At 33.3% G+C, this 17,942-nt stretch overlaps 1 protein-coding gene across 1 annotated transcript in view; it reads right to left on the minus strand.

Annotated features, from left to right (window-relative positions):
- Positions 1 to 341: 341 nt before the first annotated feature.
- LOC134692371 (methionine--tRNA ligase, cytoplasmic-like) overlaps positions 342 to 17,942 on the minus strand; it is a 49,571-nt gene continuing 31,970 nt past the window's right edge. The window contains 5 exon segments of the mRNA XM_063552822.1: positions 342 to 405; positions 883 to 987; positions 1,338 to 1,469; positions 2,066 to 2,145; positions 2,764 to 2,897. Coding sequence (XP_063408892.1) covers positions 342 to 405; positions 883 to 987; positions 1,338 to 1,469; positions 2,066 to 2,145; positions 2,764 to 2,897 — 515 coding nt within the window.

A 17,942-nucleotide genomic window follows, 5' to 3' on the forward strand; every position in this document is an offset into this window, starting at 1 on the left:
TTAATTTAATTTAAACATATTTATTTATAGTGGATTGGGAAACAAGTTTTGCAACTTATATTAATCCCTTTCCACTTTGCGGGTGCGAGTGCTGCCTTGTAGCGGCATTAGCCTACTCTTTTTCGAAATCTACAAGGGTGTCTTTAACGTGCAAGAGATGTGGCTCTCTCTTAACACGGGCCAGCCATTTATCGTCCCCGTCCGACGGACTATCATCGTTTCCTCAAGACCATACTTGCAAATGGTGTCAAGGGAGAGCCGAAAATTGGGTTCCTGAAATTTTCATCCCAAACGGGAATCGAACCAGGAACCTTTGTGTTAGTAGTCCGATGCACTAACCACTACACCACAGACAAAAGATTGGCAATGTTGACAGCTAAACTAACAACTGTTCCCGATCTTGACCTAAAGATAAGAGTATACAACTTAAAGGTGGATCAGGGAAAATAGCTAGTTCATTTATATATTTCAGATTTTAGTATGACGTTCATTATTACTGAACTGGGAAATTTTTTTGTTTAGGGGCAAGCTGAAGTACGGCTCCTGGTGCAGGATTTTTCTCATGGTGTTGAAACCCATTGGTGGCCTTCAACTGTTTTCTGCTCTTTGGTGTGGTTGTTGTCTCTTTGACACATTCCCCATTTCCATTCTCAATTTTTTATCTATATGTAACCTCTTTATATAAAGTAATAGTTATTGCAGTATTAACATATTTTATCAATTTTGTCATCTTGGGTTGTAAAATCAATACAAATAACACATAACAATCAAAAACAAGTTACTGTCCATGTTCACATTAATCCATCTATAAATTTCCAAATTATACAATTTCTCGTTTATTAGCTGGTAATAATAACAAATAGACACATGTAAATAACTTACTTGTCGTCTGCGCTACCTTTAACTAAGACCCATGGTTTGTTAGACTGCATGAACTAGTTCCCTAATCTGGATATGCTCATTATGTTACGTATGGAGTCTCTCAATCTAAAATACAGGAATGCAACTGTGACTTTTATAGCAAAAAAAAATCAATTTGATTTGTTGGTAAAATCATAAGCATGATGTTTTAATTTGAAAACACATTTTATCTTAAAGTATTTCTCTGAAAGTTTTAGGTTTTTATTGAAAGAGCTTTTTTTCTCTCTTTTTTTTGGTAAAAAAAAATGAACACATTTTTCAATTTGCATTTGCACTGCTAACATTGTTGATCATTGTTAACCGACTGTGCTTTGCTGTCAATTTGTAAGATAAAATATCTTACCATTTAAAGTGTTATAACTGATGAAATAACCTACAGGTCCTCAGAATTTGACTTATATGTAGTTCGAACTCACATTGCCTGTTCCATATTATCAATGTATGTTTGTAATTCCCTGTTTATAAGGGCCAACCGCTCCTTATCTTCATCTCTAAGATTCATTTCCTGGATAACTCCACAACATTTGTCACTGAGAAACTTCAACCCCCTAGCAAATTTTTTTTTTTAATCTTACTGTTAACATCAAATATATAAATGTCTTTTTTGTGAACAAAAAAAAACCATTCCTATTGTCATTTTTTTATTTTTTTATATATTGTTTGAACATCATGCATTTCATATAGTATTTGTTTTTTTAAATAACTATATTGAGTAACCTGAATGCATTCAATGGCCTTTGTTAGTCTTGTATTATTTTTAATTTTAGTTTTTTGTGTATAATTAGGAGTTTAGTATGGCGTTCATTATCACAGAACAGGTATATATATTTGTTTAGGGGCCAGCTGAAGGATGCCTCCGGGTGCAGGAATTTCTTGCTGCATTGAAGACCTATTGGTGACCTTCTGCTGTTGTCTGTTCTGTGGTCGGGTGATTGTCTCTTTGACACATTCACTATTTCCATTCTCAATTTTAATGTATAGGATAAAGTAATTTTCTTCTTTTACTATTAAATGTAGGGCTATGTCTTTTGATTTACTTTTTTCTACAATGTTATGATAATCACTGATTTTACTTTTAAATTATTCCACATCTTGACTTCTGGTTTGAATACATACTTAATGTCTTAGATTCAGATTCTTTTACCTGTTAATGAAGTTTCCAAGATTGTTTAGAAGTTCACTGTTATTTTTCAACAAGAAATCATCCCAACTGAAGCTGCTATCCTGCAATGAATATGAGCCTTTAAAATTATAACTTTGATGTAATCGGTACAAACTTCTAAAACAACTTTATTTATTAACACAAGTGTCCATTAAAAATGTATTCAAGTGTCATTTCATAATTCATATTTTTTTAACAGCCTTTGTCTAACCTATAACTAAATTAAATTGAACTAATTGCTATAAACCAAAATTATAAATTTCCAACAAGTTCCTGTTTACTGTAAATTTAGAAACTACTGCCAGGTTTTTAATAATGCTAATAATGCCACTGGTTGAGTTTTGCAATATTTAGAACTTGCATTCTGATATTGGATACATATATCTGTTAGCAGCTTTTCCTGCACTCCCAATAATTAATTGTGTATATTTGTCCATTCTTCAAAAATTGCAATTATAAATGTATGCAATAATTTTAGAATCTACAATGTATATCAAATATAAAATAAATCATTACTGTAAAAAAAAAATATTGATCTTTATTTGTAATGTTTCTTGTGCATGGATTGAACAGACAAGCTCAGTAATAACAGGCTTATGGTACAGCAGTGTCCCTCTAAACTAAGAATATATCCTCTTACTTGATGATAAAGCTTCATACAGAATATGAATGAATTTTACCTGTGATTCTGGCCTGACATACAGTAAGTAAAATCTGAAGATATCAGCAGGTAGCCCTGTGTCATTGGCTTGGTTTCCAAACACACCTGTTCCACGACTTCTGGAAAATTTGCCATCTTCGTAGTTCAGGTACTCTAGTGGAAGAAAAGAAAATTATCTTTATATGATATCAAATTATAACTTTCAATGTCATTAACAAGTTACTGTAGATTCATTATTATTTGTTGGATACAAATTTTAGTGAATTTCGTGGGTACAGATGAGCTACAAAATTGAATGTTCAAACGAATGATAAAATTTTCTATTAGGTCTGTATGAAAACTTAGGCAAAACCATGAAATTAAATATACATGAAAGTTTTCATTCATCCATGAAATTTGGTACCCAAGCTGGTCCCTAAACAAAAATGTGATACTCAACCAATTGCATTTATGAAAACTTCATGATTAGTTCTGAATTTACAGTATCAAGTTGATATAATTAAAACTGTGGCCTTGAAATCAGCAAACAAATTATAAAAAAGTTCCAGTTTTTAACTTCATAGAAATATGTCTACCACCAAACAATTTTTTTTTTAATTTTTCATTATCAAGAGGTTAATATGTGAGTCATTCACTTTTATTAAATCTGGAAAATTTCTTTAAAAAACATATTCTAAAGATTATTGTCCTGCTAAATGTTATATTTTATTCATTATCACATTTCTGAAGGAAACTTAACCATTCAATTTATACAAACAAGCCACAACCAGTGATAAAATTCCATCAAGGAATTGAAATTAAAAATAAAATATATATCACTAGTAAAAACTGAGATGTTTCCCTTGTCATGAAACATTATTGAAGGTGTTAGGTAGGTGGATGGCGGGTGGTAAATTAAACAATAGCACTGTAAAACTATATCAACTAGTCAAGCCTGCTATGAACCAAGAAAGTGATTATACAAAGACCATGCATATGGCTTCACACACAGATAGGGTACATCAATCAACAATGGGAGGAGTCTGGCCTCACTGACCTTTAGATAATGTACTAATTGTTGTGTAATTATTTTCTATAAGATCTGGTATCATAATCTGCATTTCTTCACCAACTGTGATTGTTTATGACATGTATCTGATTAAGAAAAGATTAGAGTGTGCCTCCTAGTGAGATTCCAGTTGTAACTTCAAAGTGTCAAATGCCAGGGATTTAACCTCAAGATGTACCAAGTGGTCTGTGTATGTTAATTAAAAGTATCAATAATGTCAGCATCTTTATTATCACATTAATTATTAAGTGTAAGCTGGAATGTCAGTTTGTATAAACAGTACTTATATTATTCTATATAAGTACCATATTTATACAAACAAGCCAAGTTTGTAATCTGTTGTCTCCTATTGTTATTCTTTTCTGTAGTCTCCTATTTGTTTTTCTAAGTGTAATGATTTATATTCATTGAGTCTCATAAAGTGAAATATTGTTTCTGTACTTTTAGTATGATGTTGTATAATTTGTATAGTTGTTGGAGTGAGTGGTTGCCAATACTTCTTGTCTTTGCTCTAGTGTCAGTGATCAAAACATTTCAGGTCACCAGTGGCAGGCTTACTAAATTTTTAGAGACACAAATTTATTTACCTTTCCCAAGATCAAGGCATCAATAAGCAAGCCTTCCATTGATAAGATGAAATGTTTAATGATCACATCAACTTATATTTTAACAGGTGTAACTTTTGAGGTAAAATTTGTTCTTCTGTTTGTACTAATGAGCAAGTCTTGACTCTACACTTACTCAAAGTAAAACTCTCATAATAGAACAAATCTCAATTAAAGTCCAGATCTCATCCTTGTAATTGAGCAAATACCAGCTCCGAAAAACAATACCAAATGTAACATAAGGGATATCTGTGTGTAAACCAAAACATGGTCTTAGCAAATCATACTGGCTTAAAGCAGAAAGATATATTAGAATGAATAATAATTTTATTATAAAAAACAATTAATCAATCTGGTTTTGGCCTTAGGGAAACACTCAGCATATAAAACAATTTTGAGTTCCTGCCAGAGCAAGTCAGCTTGCAACCTCCAGTGTGAGGAAGAACCTGCCTGCCCGACAATACGCCAGCCGGGGAATGTGAAGCGAGGGTTCTCCACTTAGGTGATGAGACTAGGCGTCTCATCTGCAGCCGGTGTGTGCAAGGTCTGCATGGGGATAGCCCATGTACTTGTGAAGTAGCAGGGGTCTATCAAACTGGCGCTGGAATAAATTTGATAAAATTTTTCCTCGAAATGCTTGGGGATGAATGAAATTTTAGAAATAACCAGTGATAAAATTCCATCAAGGTCCAAAAACTCAGATGGAAACAGCTGAGTGCCCCCAAGGATTTAGGATTAAGATTTTTTCACCTTCAATAAAGTCATGAGAAAAAAAAAATATATATATAAAAAATAACAATGGAAAAATCTATGTACATGAATGTGTAGATCTGCATTCTAAAACATTATTATGTTCATGTTAATATTTTCCTAACAATTCTTGTGCATATTTAATTGAAGTAGATGACACTCTTATATACCTGCAGTAACTATCAGAGGACCAGCGTCCTAGTGTTTTGACCAAATGGTCTTCAATATGTGCTTTACCTGCAGTAGTGGCAGCTCCTATGCGTAGGCTATGACCATTATAGTGATCAGGATTGAAGCCACATATACTAAGTACTTGTTTTATACAATTAATGAAATAATTCCTTTCTAATGCCAAAGCATTTTGTGAGATAAAAAGTGGATCAGATGGGAGACCTTGTTTAAGACTCTCTCTAACTTGTAAATATTTGACTAAGATTTTAAAAGGACAAATTTGATTTTTTACTTTATGGAGTTGAATATCTACACCTTTCCTGAAAGGGTCTGTTTTAGACTGTTTCAATTTCAAAATTATCATATCTTTATGCAAAATAATATCTCCAATACATAAATTAACAGATGGGTCAAATTGGTTGGCTTTCAAGACAGTAAATTCTCCACATCTCATAAAGCCATAAAAACCTACAGTACATACTGCTTCTAGCATTAAATCAATGAAAGGGGTAAACACACCTTGCCTTAGACGAAATATAATTTTCTCTAAAATTTCGAAAGTGATAGGTAATCTTTTCTTGTTATTTGGTTTTTGAAGTTTTTTGACAGAGTTCAAAATGTAGGAGAGTCTATCTAAGGGTGTGTTGTTGTCAGATTCTAAGGGATCCTTACAATTATTTTTTAAATATTTGTATCTTATTCCACATAAATACAATTTTATGGTAGAATACTGTAGTTTCAAAAAATGAAAACAATATGCAGTAAAATAAATCAAAATGTCTTCTGAAATAGGTGGTAGGTAATTAAATTTAAAATTGTTCAGCAACGTAAATCTCTCAAAATGTTTAAATCCAGTTTCATATGCACTTCTTGTTTTGCTTGCAATAGCAATATCCCAAAGTTGATGAACTATTTTGTTCAGGACCACATTACTTCTGAACTGGGTGGGCACTGATGAGGTTGAAGTGCTGCATTTGGAGCCAGCCTGCGGAAACGATCCATCTGAAATCGAGACAAAGCGTCACTTTCCTGGTACATGTTTTGCACTGAAATGAAAGTTATATTTACAGGCACACCATGTTAATTGTCGCATTAAACTCATGATCTGTAAGCATTTAGATCGACCTTTTTTCACTATTGCAACTGTTGCCTCATTATCACACCAGAAAAGAATACGTTTTTTAGACCACTTGGAACCCCATAGAATAGCTGCCACTACAATAGGATACAGTTCCAGGAAAGCCATTGAATATTTTTTCTCATCTGGTAATTCCAAATTTCCTGACCATGAAGAAGTAAACCATTCTCCTTGATGATAACCGCCGAAGCCTTTAGTTGATGATGCATCTGTAAAGAGTTCCATGTCGAAGCTTGAAATGTAATCTTTATTGTAAAACATATTTACTCCATTCCAATTGCTAAGAAAACGCAACCAAAAGTATAAATCTGTTCGGCACTCCTTAGTTAGGTGAACATAATGGTGCAGATCATTGACGGTACAGGACAGATTAATAAGATATGAAACAAAGGTTCGACCAGGAAGAATCACCCTTGAAGCAAAATTTAAATGACCTAAAAGCTGTAAAAGTTCCCTTTTAGTGCATTTTCTTTTCCTATAAATTTTTGAGATGAACTCACAAATAAGTTCAACTTTATTAGTTGGTAGTCGAGCTTCCATTTTTTCAGTGTCCAGTATAATACCCAGATACTCCAAACATTTGACAGGACCTATAGTTTTGTGGCTAGCTACTGGTATGTTAAGCTTTTTAAAAATCATCATCATAATTGCCATTGTTCTTTCTCCATCTGCTGATGGTGAATCTGCTGATGGTGAATCAATGGTCAAAAAGTCATCAAGCAAATGTAATATGTTTAGAATTTTGTAATTTTGTGTTGCTATGTGGCAAATAGCTTGGGACACATGATCAAAAATTTTTGGGCTGGAACGACAACCAAAGGTTAATCTAACAAAAAAATAATACATCTCACACCATTTTATACAGAAAAATGGCCACTGGCTTGGAAAGATAGGACAAATTTTGAATGCGTCTGATATATCGAATTTACAAAGCCAGGAGTTCCTTCCTAGACGCAAAATTATATCAATGGCATCATCTATCTTGACATAGGACATTGAACAATTATTTTTATCAATCAAATCATTTATGCTTGAATGTTCATCATCATTGTGAGGGGAGGATAAATCTAATATTAAGCGTTTTTTGTTTGAGTATTTCCCCTCTGCTATCCCTATGGGACTTACCCTATAATTCTGAAAGGGGAGGTTGTTAAAAGGCCCATACATGTATCCTCTCTCTACCTCAACTGATATTAAGGCACTTGTAATTTCTGGTTGTGACCTTGCTGAAAAACTATTTCTGCATTCTTTAGTAGATAAATTTACTTCTGATATCATAGTATCAAAACCCTTTCGTAGACCATTGCATAAATATTTTACAAACGATTTTTCAGGATAACTAAATAGTTCAGTTTCGAGCTTATCCACATTAATAGGGGAAGTAGCTTCCTTTGGAAAGTCCTCTAATACTAGTCATTTTTTAAAATGTTTCCCACTATTCTGAGATGAAATAGGTAAAAGGGGTTTCGCAAGTGAATTATGTTCTCCACCTTTGTTTGAGACTCTGCAATTTGGTAGGGAGTGGTTAGATAGGTTACACTTAGAACAGACATGCCTATAGGAACAGTTGATCCTTGTGCACCCCCTGGCAGTGTTGAAATTGTTGCAAACCTCTTCCCCCTTGAAATATACACGTGTTCTGCCATTTTTGTCTAACTTATCCGATGAAGGACCTGAATCAATGGAAGCTTCAAACTGCCTTGAATTTTTGTTAAAATGTGACTGGTAATTCCCAGAAGTTTGTAGTGAACAGAAAGCTGTGGTATGATCTGCCATATTACAGATTTTACAAATGTTTATGCTAGCCCCAGCTGTAACCAAATTTAAAATATCACGATCCCTTTTACTCCAATCAATTTTTACAAACTTTTCTCTTAACAGCTTTTGCAGAGAACATTTTATGGTAATCATAAAATTTATCTCCAAAAAAGTTGCATATATCAATGATGTCGTCTTGATATGCGTCCAATTCGGCACGCCTATCTGGGAAAACAGTTGTCATAACCCTTTTAAATTTTCCAAAAGCCCTAATAAATTCCTGCAAAGACAACTTTCTGTTCAAACGTGGATCAGGCTTTCCTGAAACATTTAATTCTATACCATTAGCCAAAATATTATTTGTTTGGGGGCATTCATATTTTGGTATTAACAGAGATGCCAAGTTAATATCCTTACCCTCAATGATCTGTTTTTGAAGAATAGGAGAAATGATATCCACATTTGAAAAAGAATCTGAACGCACTCCTTGAAATCCATGTTGAGTAGATGAGTCTCGGGCATCTAACTGCTGTACGGTTGGAGACGGATAAATCAAATCCTGTTGTAATCCTGTTTGAAATATGGGAATATTCGGAACTTGATCCATGTGATTAGTTGTAGAACTTTGAGCTTTATACCATTGCTGAAGGTTGAATCCACTGCTGTCAGTATTAGTCCCTTTGTTTAAATTCTGGTTAAAATGATTCAAACTTTGTTGAAAGCCACTGAAACAATGTGCCAGCATGGTAGACATTGTAGCCATACTGTTGAAATTAGAGTTCTGCATTGGAATGTCATTGGTAATTCCACCTGTATTGTTGCTTGTTACTTGATGGTTTACACTCATTGTGTCCTGTTCTGCCAAGGAAGTATTGGGAACAGGAATATTGTTTATGTCCAAAGAGGCTAAGGGTTGTACATTTGTCCCACTGTCTGTTACAGCTACTTCAGGTTCTGTACTCAACAGATTGGATGTATCATTGTCAGAAATAGTCCTGTTTTGTTGAATTTGTGGTGTAGTAATCCCACTTGTGTTAGAATTTTCGATATATAGTTGTTTTAATACCGATTTGGGTAAAGAACTTGGAGTTTGTATGCCTTTTTTGTCCAATTCTTCTCGAAATTTTTGTGAAGTCCAGTTGGATGGATTGTTTAAATCCCATTGTCTATCAGAAATAGCTGAATTTGCATATGAAGTAACTCTATTCCTTCTTGTGCGAACACCTTTTCCTCTGCCAGACATTATGTCACGAGTGAATAAAGTAATCCAAGTTATAAGTAGTTGTTTAAATTGAAATAAATTAAATAATAGCACTGTACAACTATATCAACTAGTCAAGCCTGCTATGAACCAAGAAAGTGATTATACAAAGACCATGCATATGGCTTCACACACAGATAGGGTACATCAATCAACAATGGGAGGAGTCTGGCCTCACTGACCTTTAGATAATGTACTAATTGTTGTGTAATTATTTTCTATAAGATCTGGTATCATAATCTGCATTTCTTCACCAACTGTGATTGTTTATGACATGTATCTGATTAAGAAAAGATTAGAGTGTGCCTCCTAGTGAGATTCCAGTTGTAACTTCAAAGTGTCAAATGCCAGGGATTTAACCTCAAGATGTACCAAGTGGTCTGTGTATGTTAATTAAAAGTATCAATAATGTCAGCATCTTTATTATCACATTAATTATTAAGTGTAAGCTGGAATGTCAGTTTGTATAAACAGTACTTATATTATTCTATATAAGTACCATATTAACACTTTTAACTGGAAACCTTTATTTGCATTTTCTTTTTTATAAATATTAATCTTTTAAAGTAATATATATTTAAACAATATACACATTGTGTGCTTGGATAATTTAAAGGGCCTTCAATATTATTAGTGTATGTTTTAGCAGGAAAAAAATGCTGTTTAGGCAACAAAAAAATAACTGCTTGATTCCTCGTGTATAAACCATTTTATCACCAGATAATTTATTCAATAAAGCGAGAAAAAAAAATCACATTTAAGTGAGGAAAAAAAAAATCTTATTGTTAACCGGTACCCATTTATTAGATAAAATAAAAGAATCATGACAAATTACAATGTCAAAACAGCAAATTGTCTTTTGACATGTTCATAATTGCAACAACCAATACGGTGGCCTTCAGATCAGCAACCATATTATATACCATTTTTTAACTTCTGAGTCATATGTCACCAAACAATTAGCATTTTCTTTTTTATATAAATTAATCTTTTAAATTAATATATATTTAAACAATTTACACATTGTGTCCTCCGATTAATTAAAGGGCCTTCAATATTGGCAGAATATGTTCAAGGTAGAAAAACGGGCCGTTATAGCAACAATAAAAATTTGACGGTGATTGCTAAAGTGAAACCATTCATTGAGAGTAATGGTATACTGACATAAGAGGGACATAAAAATAAAAATACCATTTTTCGGATGAACTAACAATCAAAAATTTCTTGCACGTTGATCTTTTTACCGATTTCACGAAACACAGTGAATAACAAACTTTCACAGCTACACGTGGAATAAAAATGGCAAAACACATTGCACGAAAATAACCCTTTACCACCCTCACATAAGGGCTATCTAACCACAGTAACTCCAAATGGAACTTTTGTTAGTGGAAGCCATATGAATTATGTGTATCACTAGGAAAAAATTATGACAAATAAAAAATATAGTATGCCAAAACATAAATTACAGATTATCGTTGATCATCTCAACGAGAGCGATTTTCTCGCTTGAGCCTGTACGGCGAAAGCGAGAAAAGCAATCGAGTTGAGATGACCAATGATAATCTGTTTATCGCTATTTTATCTGTGTTAACGTTGTCAATTTCATTAGCAACACTTTGTGTCTCCTTAGTTTCTAGTGATAATTTTCCACCTCAAGCAGGGAGTATGATATGTAAAATATCACAAAAAAAGATCAAAGGAAAAATGCACAAAATAGCTATGATTAACAGTATATGATGATGATCCTATGGATGGGTCATCATCAAACACTGTTAGTTATGTGTTTTGCATAAACTATACATTTTACAACCCATTTATCGTAGGATTATTTTCTTATTTTAGCAAAAGTTTCGTTGATATGATAGAGTAATTTTATAGAAGATTTAGGGAAAAAATTACAAGTATGGATAATGGATGATTGATGACAATCAAAAATGCCAAGTAATGGTCCACAAGGTCGGGTGAGCTAATAATGAGGTCAAACACTACTAACAAAAGTAAGATGAATACTTAAGACTATTAAAACAGTCATATATATATTAAAACAGTCATATATATGTTAGCGGCAATAAGTGAAGTTAGGCATTAAGCTTAATTCCTAGGCAATAAACTAACGCCTAGGCATTAAGTTTTTGCCTGAAATTTTGAGGCATTAAGCTTATTTCCTGAAATCTGATGATGAGTATTCAACCTATTGCCAAACATAAATTAAGGCAATAAGTGAAATCTGGAATTTATGTATATTCGGTGATTTATTTTGATATAAAGGAGTTTCTTAATTATATTCTTAGGGACGACATCAAAAGATCGATGTAGGATAAAAAAAACTTAAATCAAATAGTTTGGAATTGGAGGGGGGGGGGGTTAAAATTCTGCAAGTTTCGTATATCTAAAATCGATTTTTACATATATTCCTATTGGTAAATAAATTTTTCCCAAATTAAGTTAAGAGGGGGGTGGGGGGTCAGTGAAAAAACTATGTGAATTACAGATGGGTGCGGTTCTAACCTTAACAAAAGTTAACTTAGAGTTAACTTGTTGACTGCTTTCTAAGTTAACTTGAGAATTTTTAAGCAGTCAAGCAAGTTAACTTCGTCGTTGGTGGACCAGACCTACGGTCTGCTTTTTTAGGACTGCTGCAGACCTATCGACAAGTCTGCTCCAGACCAGACCTGTGGACAAGTCTGCTTTTGACCAGTCCTGAGGACAGGTCTGCCCCAGACCAGACCTGTGGACAAGTCTGCTTTTGACCAGTCCTGAGGACAGGTCTGTCTCAGACCAGACCTGTGGACAGGTCTGCTCCTGATCAGAGCTGAGGACAGGTCTGCTTTTGACCAGACCTGTGGACAAGTCTGCTATTGACCAGACCTGAGGACATATGACAGATTATCGTTATAAGAGTTTTCATATCAGACCTGAGCTTTCATTAAAATATGTAAACAACATTCGCATTGTTTTTCCACAGATATCATTTATTATTTACTCGCTAGACTCTACTAGATATTATACAAATGCTCTCTTTGATATACATATATTCTTATATAAATAAAAAATGGCTATACGATCACACAGAGTTTTTTTTTATTAGAAGGCGGATAGAAAGGTTATCCAACGCATCGGAACAATATTCTTATATCACGGGATATCGGCAACATTGTCTACGTTACTTCGTTCCCCGTTGTTTACCTGTCCCTTCCTAAATTTTACTTTATGCATAAATTTATACTTGCATGGATATTTCATTGAAATTCAACTTGTTTGCATTGGATTTACTATTATATTTCCCGCAGAATATTATAACAGAAATTGTACTGTGTCCGTAAGCATACGGTGTGGTAAAACTATCAACAATCTCGTCAAATTTCGTCAGATTTATTGAGAGATTTGTCATTGCCGATATTTATATGGGACGTCCTAAAACTATACTCAATGCGCACTTTAATGAAATAGTTGCCACTTGACGTTTAACTATAAACAAAATCAATCAACCGACATAATAGATTCCAAGAAGAGAACCTCGTATACTTTTTTTTATTAAATCATTTTAAATAGTACAAATGAATTCAGACATGTCAGTGTTGGTACTTTGATGATGTGGCATAATAGTTTTGTTTTACACGTACACCATCATGAACTCCTATATATGATGTGACTGTTATTATGAATAAAGAGATGAAATTCTGACATTTCTCAATTTATTCAGAATATTTTTTGCATTAATAGTTTTCCAATATTATTGATTATGTGTACATTTACGGTCCTACTAAAATGTGAACAGGAGCGCCAGGAGAAGACATTAAGGCGCTCGGTATAATGGTATGCGGGTATATAGATTTGCAAATAAAAGTGCACATATGATCAGTTTTGGTCAAATAGTTTTGTTTTCCAAGTCAGCATGAGGTATTCAAACTACTGAAATTTTGTTACGTATCAATATTTTGAATAAAAGGAGGACACGCTGGTATCCTAAATGTATGCGAACAAAAATTTGTTGTTATTAAATTGCAATATTGCTGTCCATTGTCATGATTGTATTATACATTAAATCCTGATATAAAAAAAAAAGACTGATTTACTGTCCGGGTATATAGATTTTCAAATTAAAGTGCACATATGGTCAGTTTTGGTGGATTCGCGGTCAAATAATTTTGTTGTACAAGTCAGCTGGAGGTATCAAAACTACTGAAATTTTGTTACATATCAATATTTTGAATGAAAAGAGGACATGCTGGTATCCTAAATTTATGTGAACTAAAAATTTGTTGTTATTATATTGCAATATTGCTGTCCATTGTCATGATTGTATTATACATTGATTCCTGACATAAAAAAATATGGCTGATTAATACTATGCGGGTATGTCATGGTGTATATAGATTTACAAATTAAAGTGCACATATGGTCAGTTTTGGTAATGCGGTCAAATAATTGTGTTGTACAAGTCAGCTGGAGGTATCAAAACTACTGAAATTTTGTTACGTATCAATATTTTGAATAAAATGAGAACATGCTGGTATGCTAAATTTATGCGAACCAATTTTTTTGTTATTATATTGCAATTTTGCTGTCCATTTACATGATTGTATTATACATTGAATCCTGACATAAAAAATATGGCTGATTTACTATGCAGGTATATAGATTTACAAATTAAAGTGCATATATGGTCAGTTTTGGTGGATGCGGTCAAATAATTTTGTTGTACAAGTCAACTGGAGGCATCAAAACTACTGAAATTTTGTTACGTATCAGTATTTTAAGTAAAAAGATCACATGCTGGCACCCTTAATTTATGTGAACAAAAATTTGTTGTTATTATATTGCAATATTGCTGTCCATTGTCATGATCGTATTATACATTAAATCCTGACATTAAAAATAAGGCTGATTTACTATGCTGGTTTATAGATTTACAAATTAAAGTGCACATATGGTCAGTTTTGGTGGATGCGGTCAAATAATTTTGTTGTACAAGTCAACTGGAAGTATCAAAACTACTGAAATTTTGTTAGGTATCAATATTTTGAATAAAATGAGGACATGCTGGTATCCTAAATTTATGCGAACAAAAATTTGTTGTTATTATATTGCAATATTGCTGTCCATTGTCATGATTGTATTATACATTGAATCCTGACATAAAAAATATGGCTGATTTACTATGTGGGTATATAGATTTACAAATTAAAGTGCATATATGGTCAGTTTTGGTGTATGCGGTCAAATAATTTTGTTGTACAAGTCAACTGGAGGTATCAAAACTACTGAAATTTTGTTACGTATCAATATTTTGAATAAAATGAGGACATGCTGGTATTCTAAATTAATGCGAACCAAAATTTGTTGTTATTATATTGCAATTTTGCTGTCCATTGTCATGATTGCATTATACATTGAATCCTGACAAAAATATGACTGATTTACTATGTAGGTATATAGATTTACAAATTAAAGTGCATATATGGTCAGTTTTGGTGGATGCGGTCAAATAATTTTGTTGTACTAGTCAACTGGAGGCATCAAAACTACTGTGGCTGCATAGTTCAAGGATGTATAACTAACAAGGACGTATACACCTAACATCAAATATACTTCTTTTCAAAAATATACATAATATGATTGAATTTGATCTCGGAATATATATATATTGAGTGCCTGTTATCATTGTAACCGAGATCGTTTTTATAATAGATATATTGTCAGATCACAGATAAATTTGTGTTTCGTTCTGTGCGTACTTATTTTAAAATATTTGTATTTAATCCTGTTCATAAAACGGAAGTATTAATTTTCAAATTACTTTATTTTCGATGTATATACTACGAAACAAAGATATTAAAAATCTTTTTTTTTTTAATTATCGAAGAGCGGTCCTGGTTACAAGTTAACTTAGTGTTGAGCAGACCAGTCAAAAGTTAACTTGGGAACAGGTCTGGTTTTGATCGAATTTGTCCAAGCATAAGTTAACTTTGTGGCAGGACCGGTTTCCAAGTTAACTTATGTTAACTTTATGACAGGACTGGTTCCGAAGTTAACTTATGTTAACTTATGACAGGACTGGTTCGAAGTTAACTTGGAAACAGGTCCAACTTATATCAATAGCGGACCTGTTTCCAAGTTAACTTTTTGGCAGACATAAAAACAGTCCTAGGACCAAGTCCGCTTTTCAAGTTAACTAGATTTTGGTCCTAGGACTGGTCAGAGCAGTCCTATATTCGGTCACAGGTTAACTTTGACCAGTCCAAATGACTGGTTATCAAGTTAACTTGCTGTACAGGTTAGGAGTGCACCCATCTGAAATTTCTTTATCCTACATTGAACTTTTGATGTCGTCCCTTATCTTAATATACATTCATTTGACAGATCTTCAAATTTTAGTGTTTTTCATATTCAAAACAGCATTAGATACAGTTTTTTTTGTGGTATTAGAAAAGAATAAAAAAGATTTAAAAAAAAGTAATTGTATCCAATTGAAAAGGAAAGGGGTGAGATTCTATTATTATTTCAAAATGTTTACACTTAACTAGTCGAGCTGGTTTGAACTGCTCAAAAGTAGACAAAATTGAGATATGCTTTTTTGCTCACACCATGTGCCCTAGAGAAAAGTACCATGATGTTTTGGCAAAAATTTTGGAATCATCAGAAAAGAAAGCAAAAAAGCTTACTATAATTTAACCAGGTGCTCCGCAGGGCGCAGCTTTATAAGACCACAGAGGTCGCACTCTGAACAGTTGGGGCAAGTATGGACACAACATTCAAGCTTAATACAGCTCTGAATTTGGATTGTGATCAAATTCTTGACATAATATGAGTTTCTGACACAAAACAAATGTCAAGATCTTACAAATCTATTATGCAATATTGTGCAATTAAAGATTTCTTCTTCAAACTTTTCAAAAATGTGGAATTTGAGAAACTCAGATTTTCTTTTGGAAAACTATCACCCCTTTTTTTTGCAATAACCCCCAAACTTATTACTAACCATCCCTTAATGGTATGGACACTTGTGGTATAATTCAGAAAGATTCATCCACTTAAACACAAGTTATTGTTTGAAAACTACAAAAATGCTTATTTTGGGCCCCCTTTTGGACCCCTTATTCCTAAACTTTTTGGACCATAACCCCCAAAATCAATCCCTACTTTCCTTTAGTGGTATTAAACCTTCTGGTAAAACTTTATAGTGATCCATTCACTTAATCTAAAGTAATTGTCCGGAAAACCTAGTTTTTCCCCTTTGTTTACCCTAATTTCGCCTTTTTTTTTGTCCCTGATTCCAAAACATTTTGAGCCAGAACCCCCAAAGTCATAACTAACCATCCCTTCATGGTATGGAAACTTGTGGTGGAATTTCAGAGAGATTAATACACTTACTTAAAAAAAATCAATCCTAACCTTCCTTTAGTGGTATTAAACCTTCTGGTAAAAATGTATAGAGATCCATTCACTTAATCTAAAGTTTTTGTCCGGAAAGTAAATGTGTCTTCGGACGACGACGACGACGACATGATACCATTATACGACGCAATTTTTTTTGCGGTCGTATTAAAAGGTATGAAATTTTTACCATTGGAGATTTTGAGAGTTTGATAGCTAAAGTCAACAAGAATGATGAGGTAAATTTAAAAATTTATGTCTTCCTAGATAATTCTATGGTATTTTGATTTGAAGGATTTTCAATTAAATCACACTTTTTGGTGCGCCCTGCAAACTGCAAAGTGACAATGGTCCAGAATTCACAGCTTTGGTCATATCCGAGTTAAAATTAATGTGTTCAGAACTTGTTGTTCATGGGAAGCCAAGACTTTCCTGAGCACAGGGTAGAGCGATCGAATGGAGATATCAATGACATGCTAACTGCATGGATGAGGGACAATGAAGCAACGAAGTGGTCAACTGGCATCAAAACTGACTTTCTCGCCCCTTTTCCCTCTTTTAAAAAAATCCAGGATCTGCACTTACGAAGAATCAGATGCAGATCAATGCCACAAAGACCGTTCAAAATCCCCATGCATATGCAACACGGATTCATTTTGTATTCCTTTGTAAGTAATTGCAAATAACTAATTATTCTACAAATATTGTTTTATCGATATTTTAATGAATTTAATTCATTCAGGTCAATGATACGGGCAATGCTGCTGTAGCTTCAACATTTGGAAAACTCCTAGGAACATTTGGATCAAATGAGATAGGCATCTCATGAGATGAGCATCTGTAGGCAAAATTGAATTCTAGAATACGAAATCAATTGTGAAACAAGTTGTGTTCGTGTGGCAGCAACCCATTAGTCATCGTCATTTTCAAATACGCATGTAAATCAAAATGTTTAAGTAGCTGGTGCAGATGCACGATAAACAGGAGACAGTGCAAACGCAGTTTCACAATTTTGATAACAAATGATTTTAACTCAAATTTCTATCAAGTTATCATATTTTTTACGGTATTACTTGATGATTTTTGA

This window comes from Mytilus trossulus, chromosome 12, assembly GCF_036588685.1.
Source record: "Mytilus trossulus isolate FHL-02 chromosome 12, PNRI_Mtr1.1.1.hap1, whole genome shotgun sequence".
Taxonomy (NCBI): domain Eukaryota; kingdom Metazoa; phylum Mollusca; class Bivalvia; order Mytilida; family Mytilidae; genus Mytilus; species Mytilus trossulus.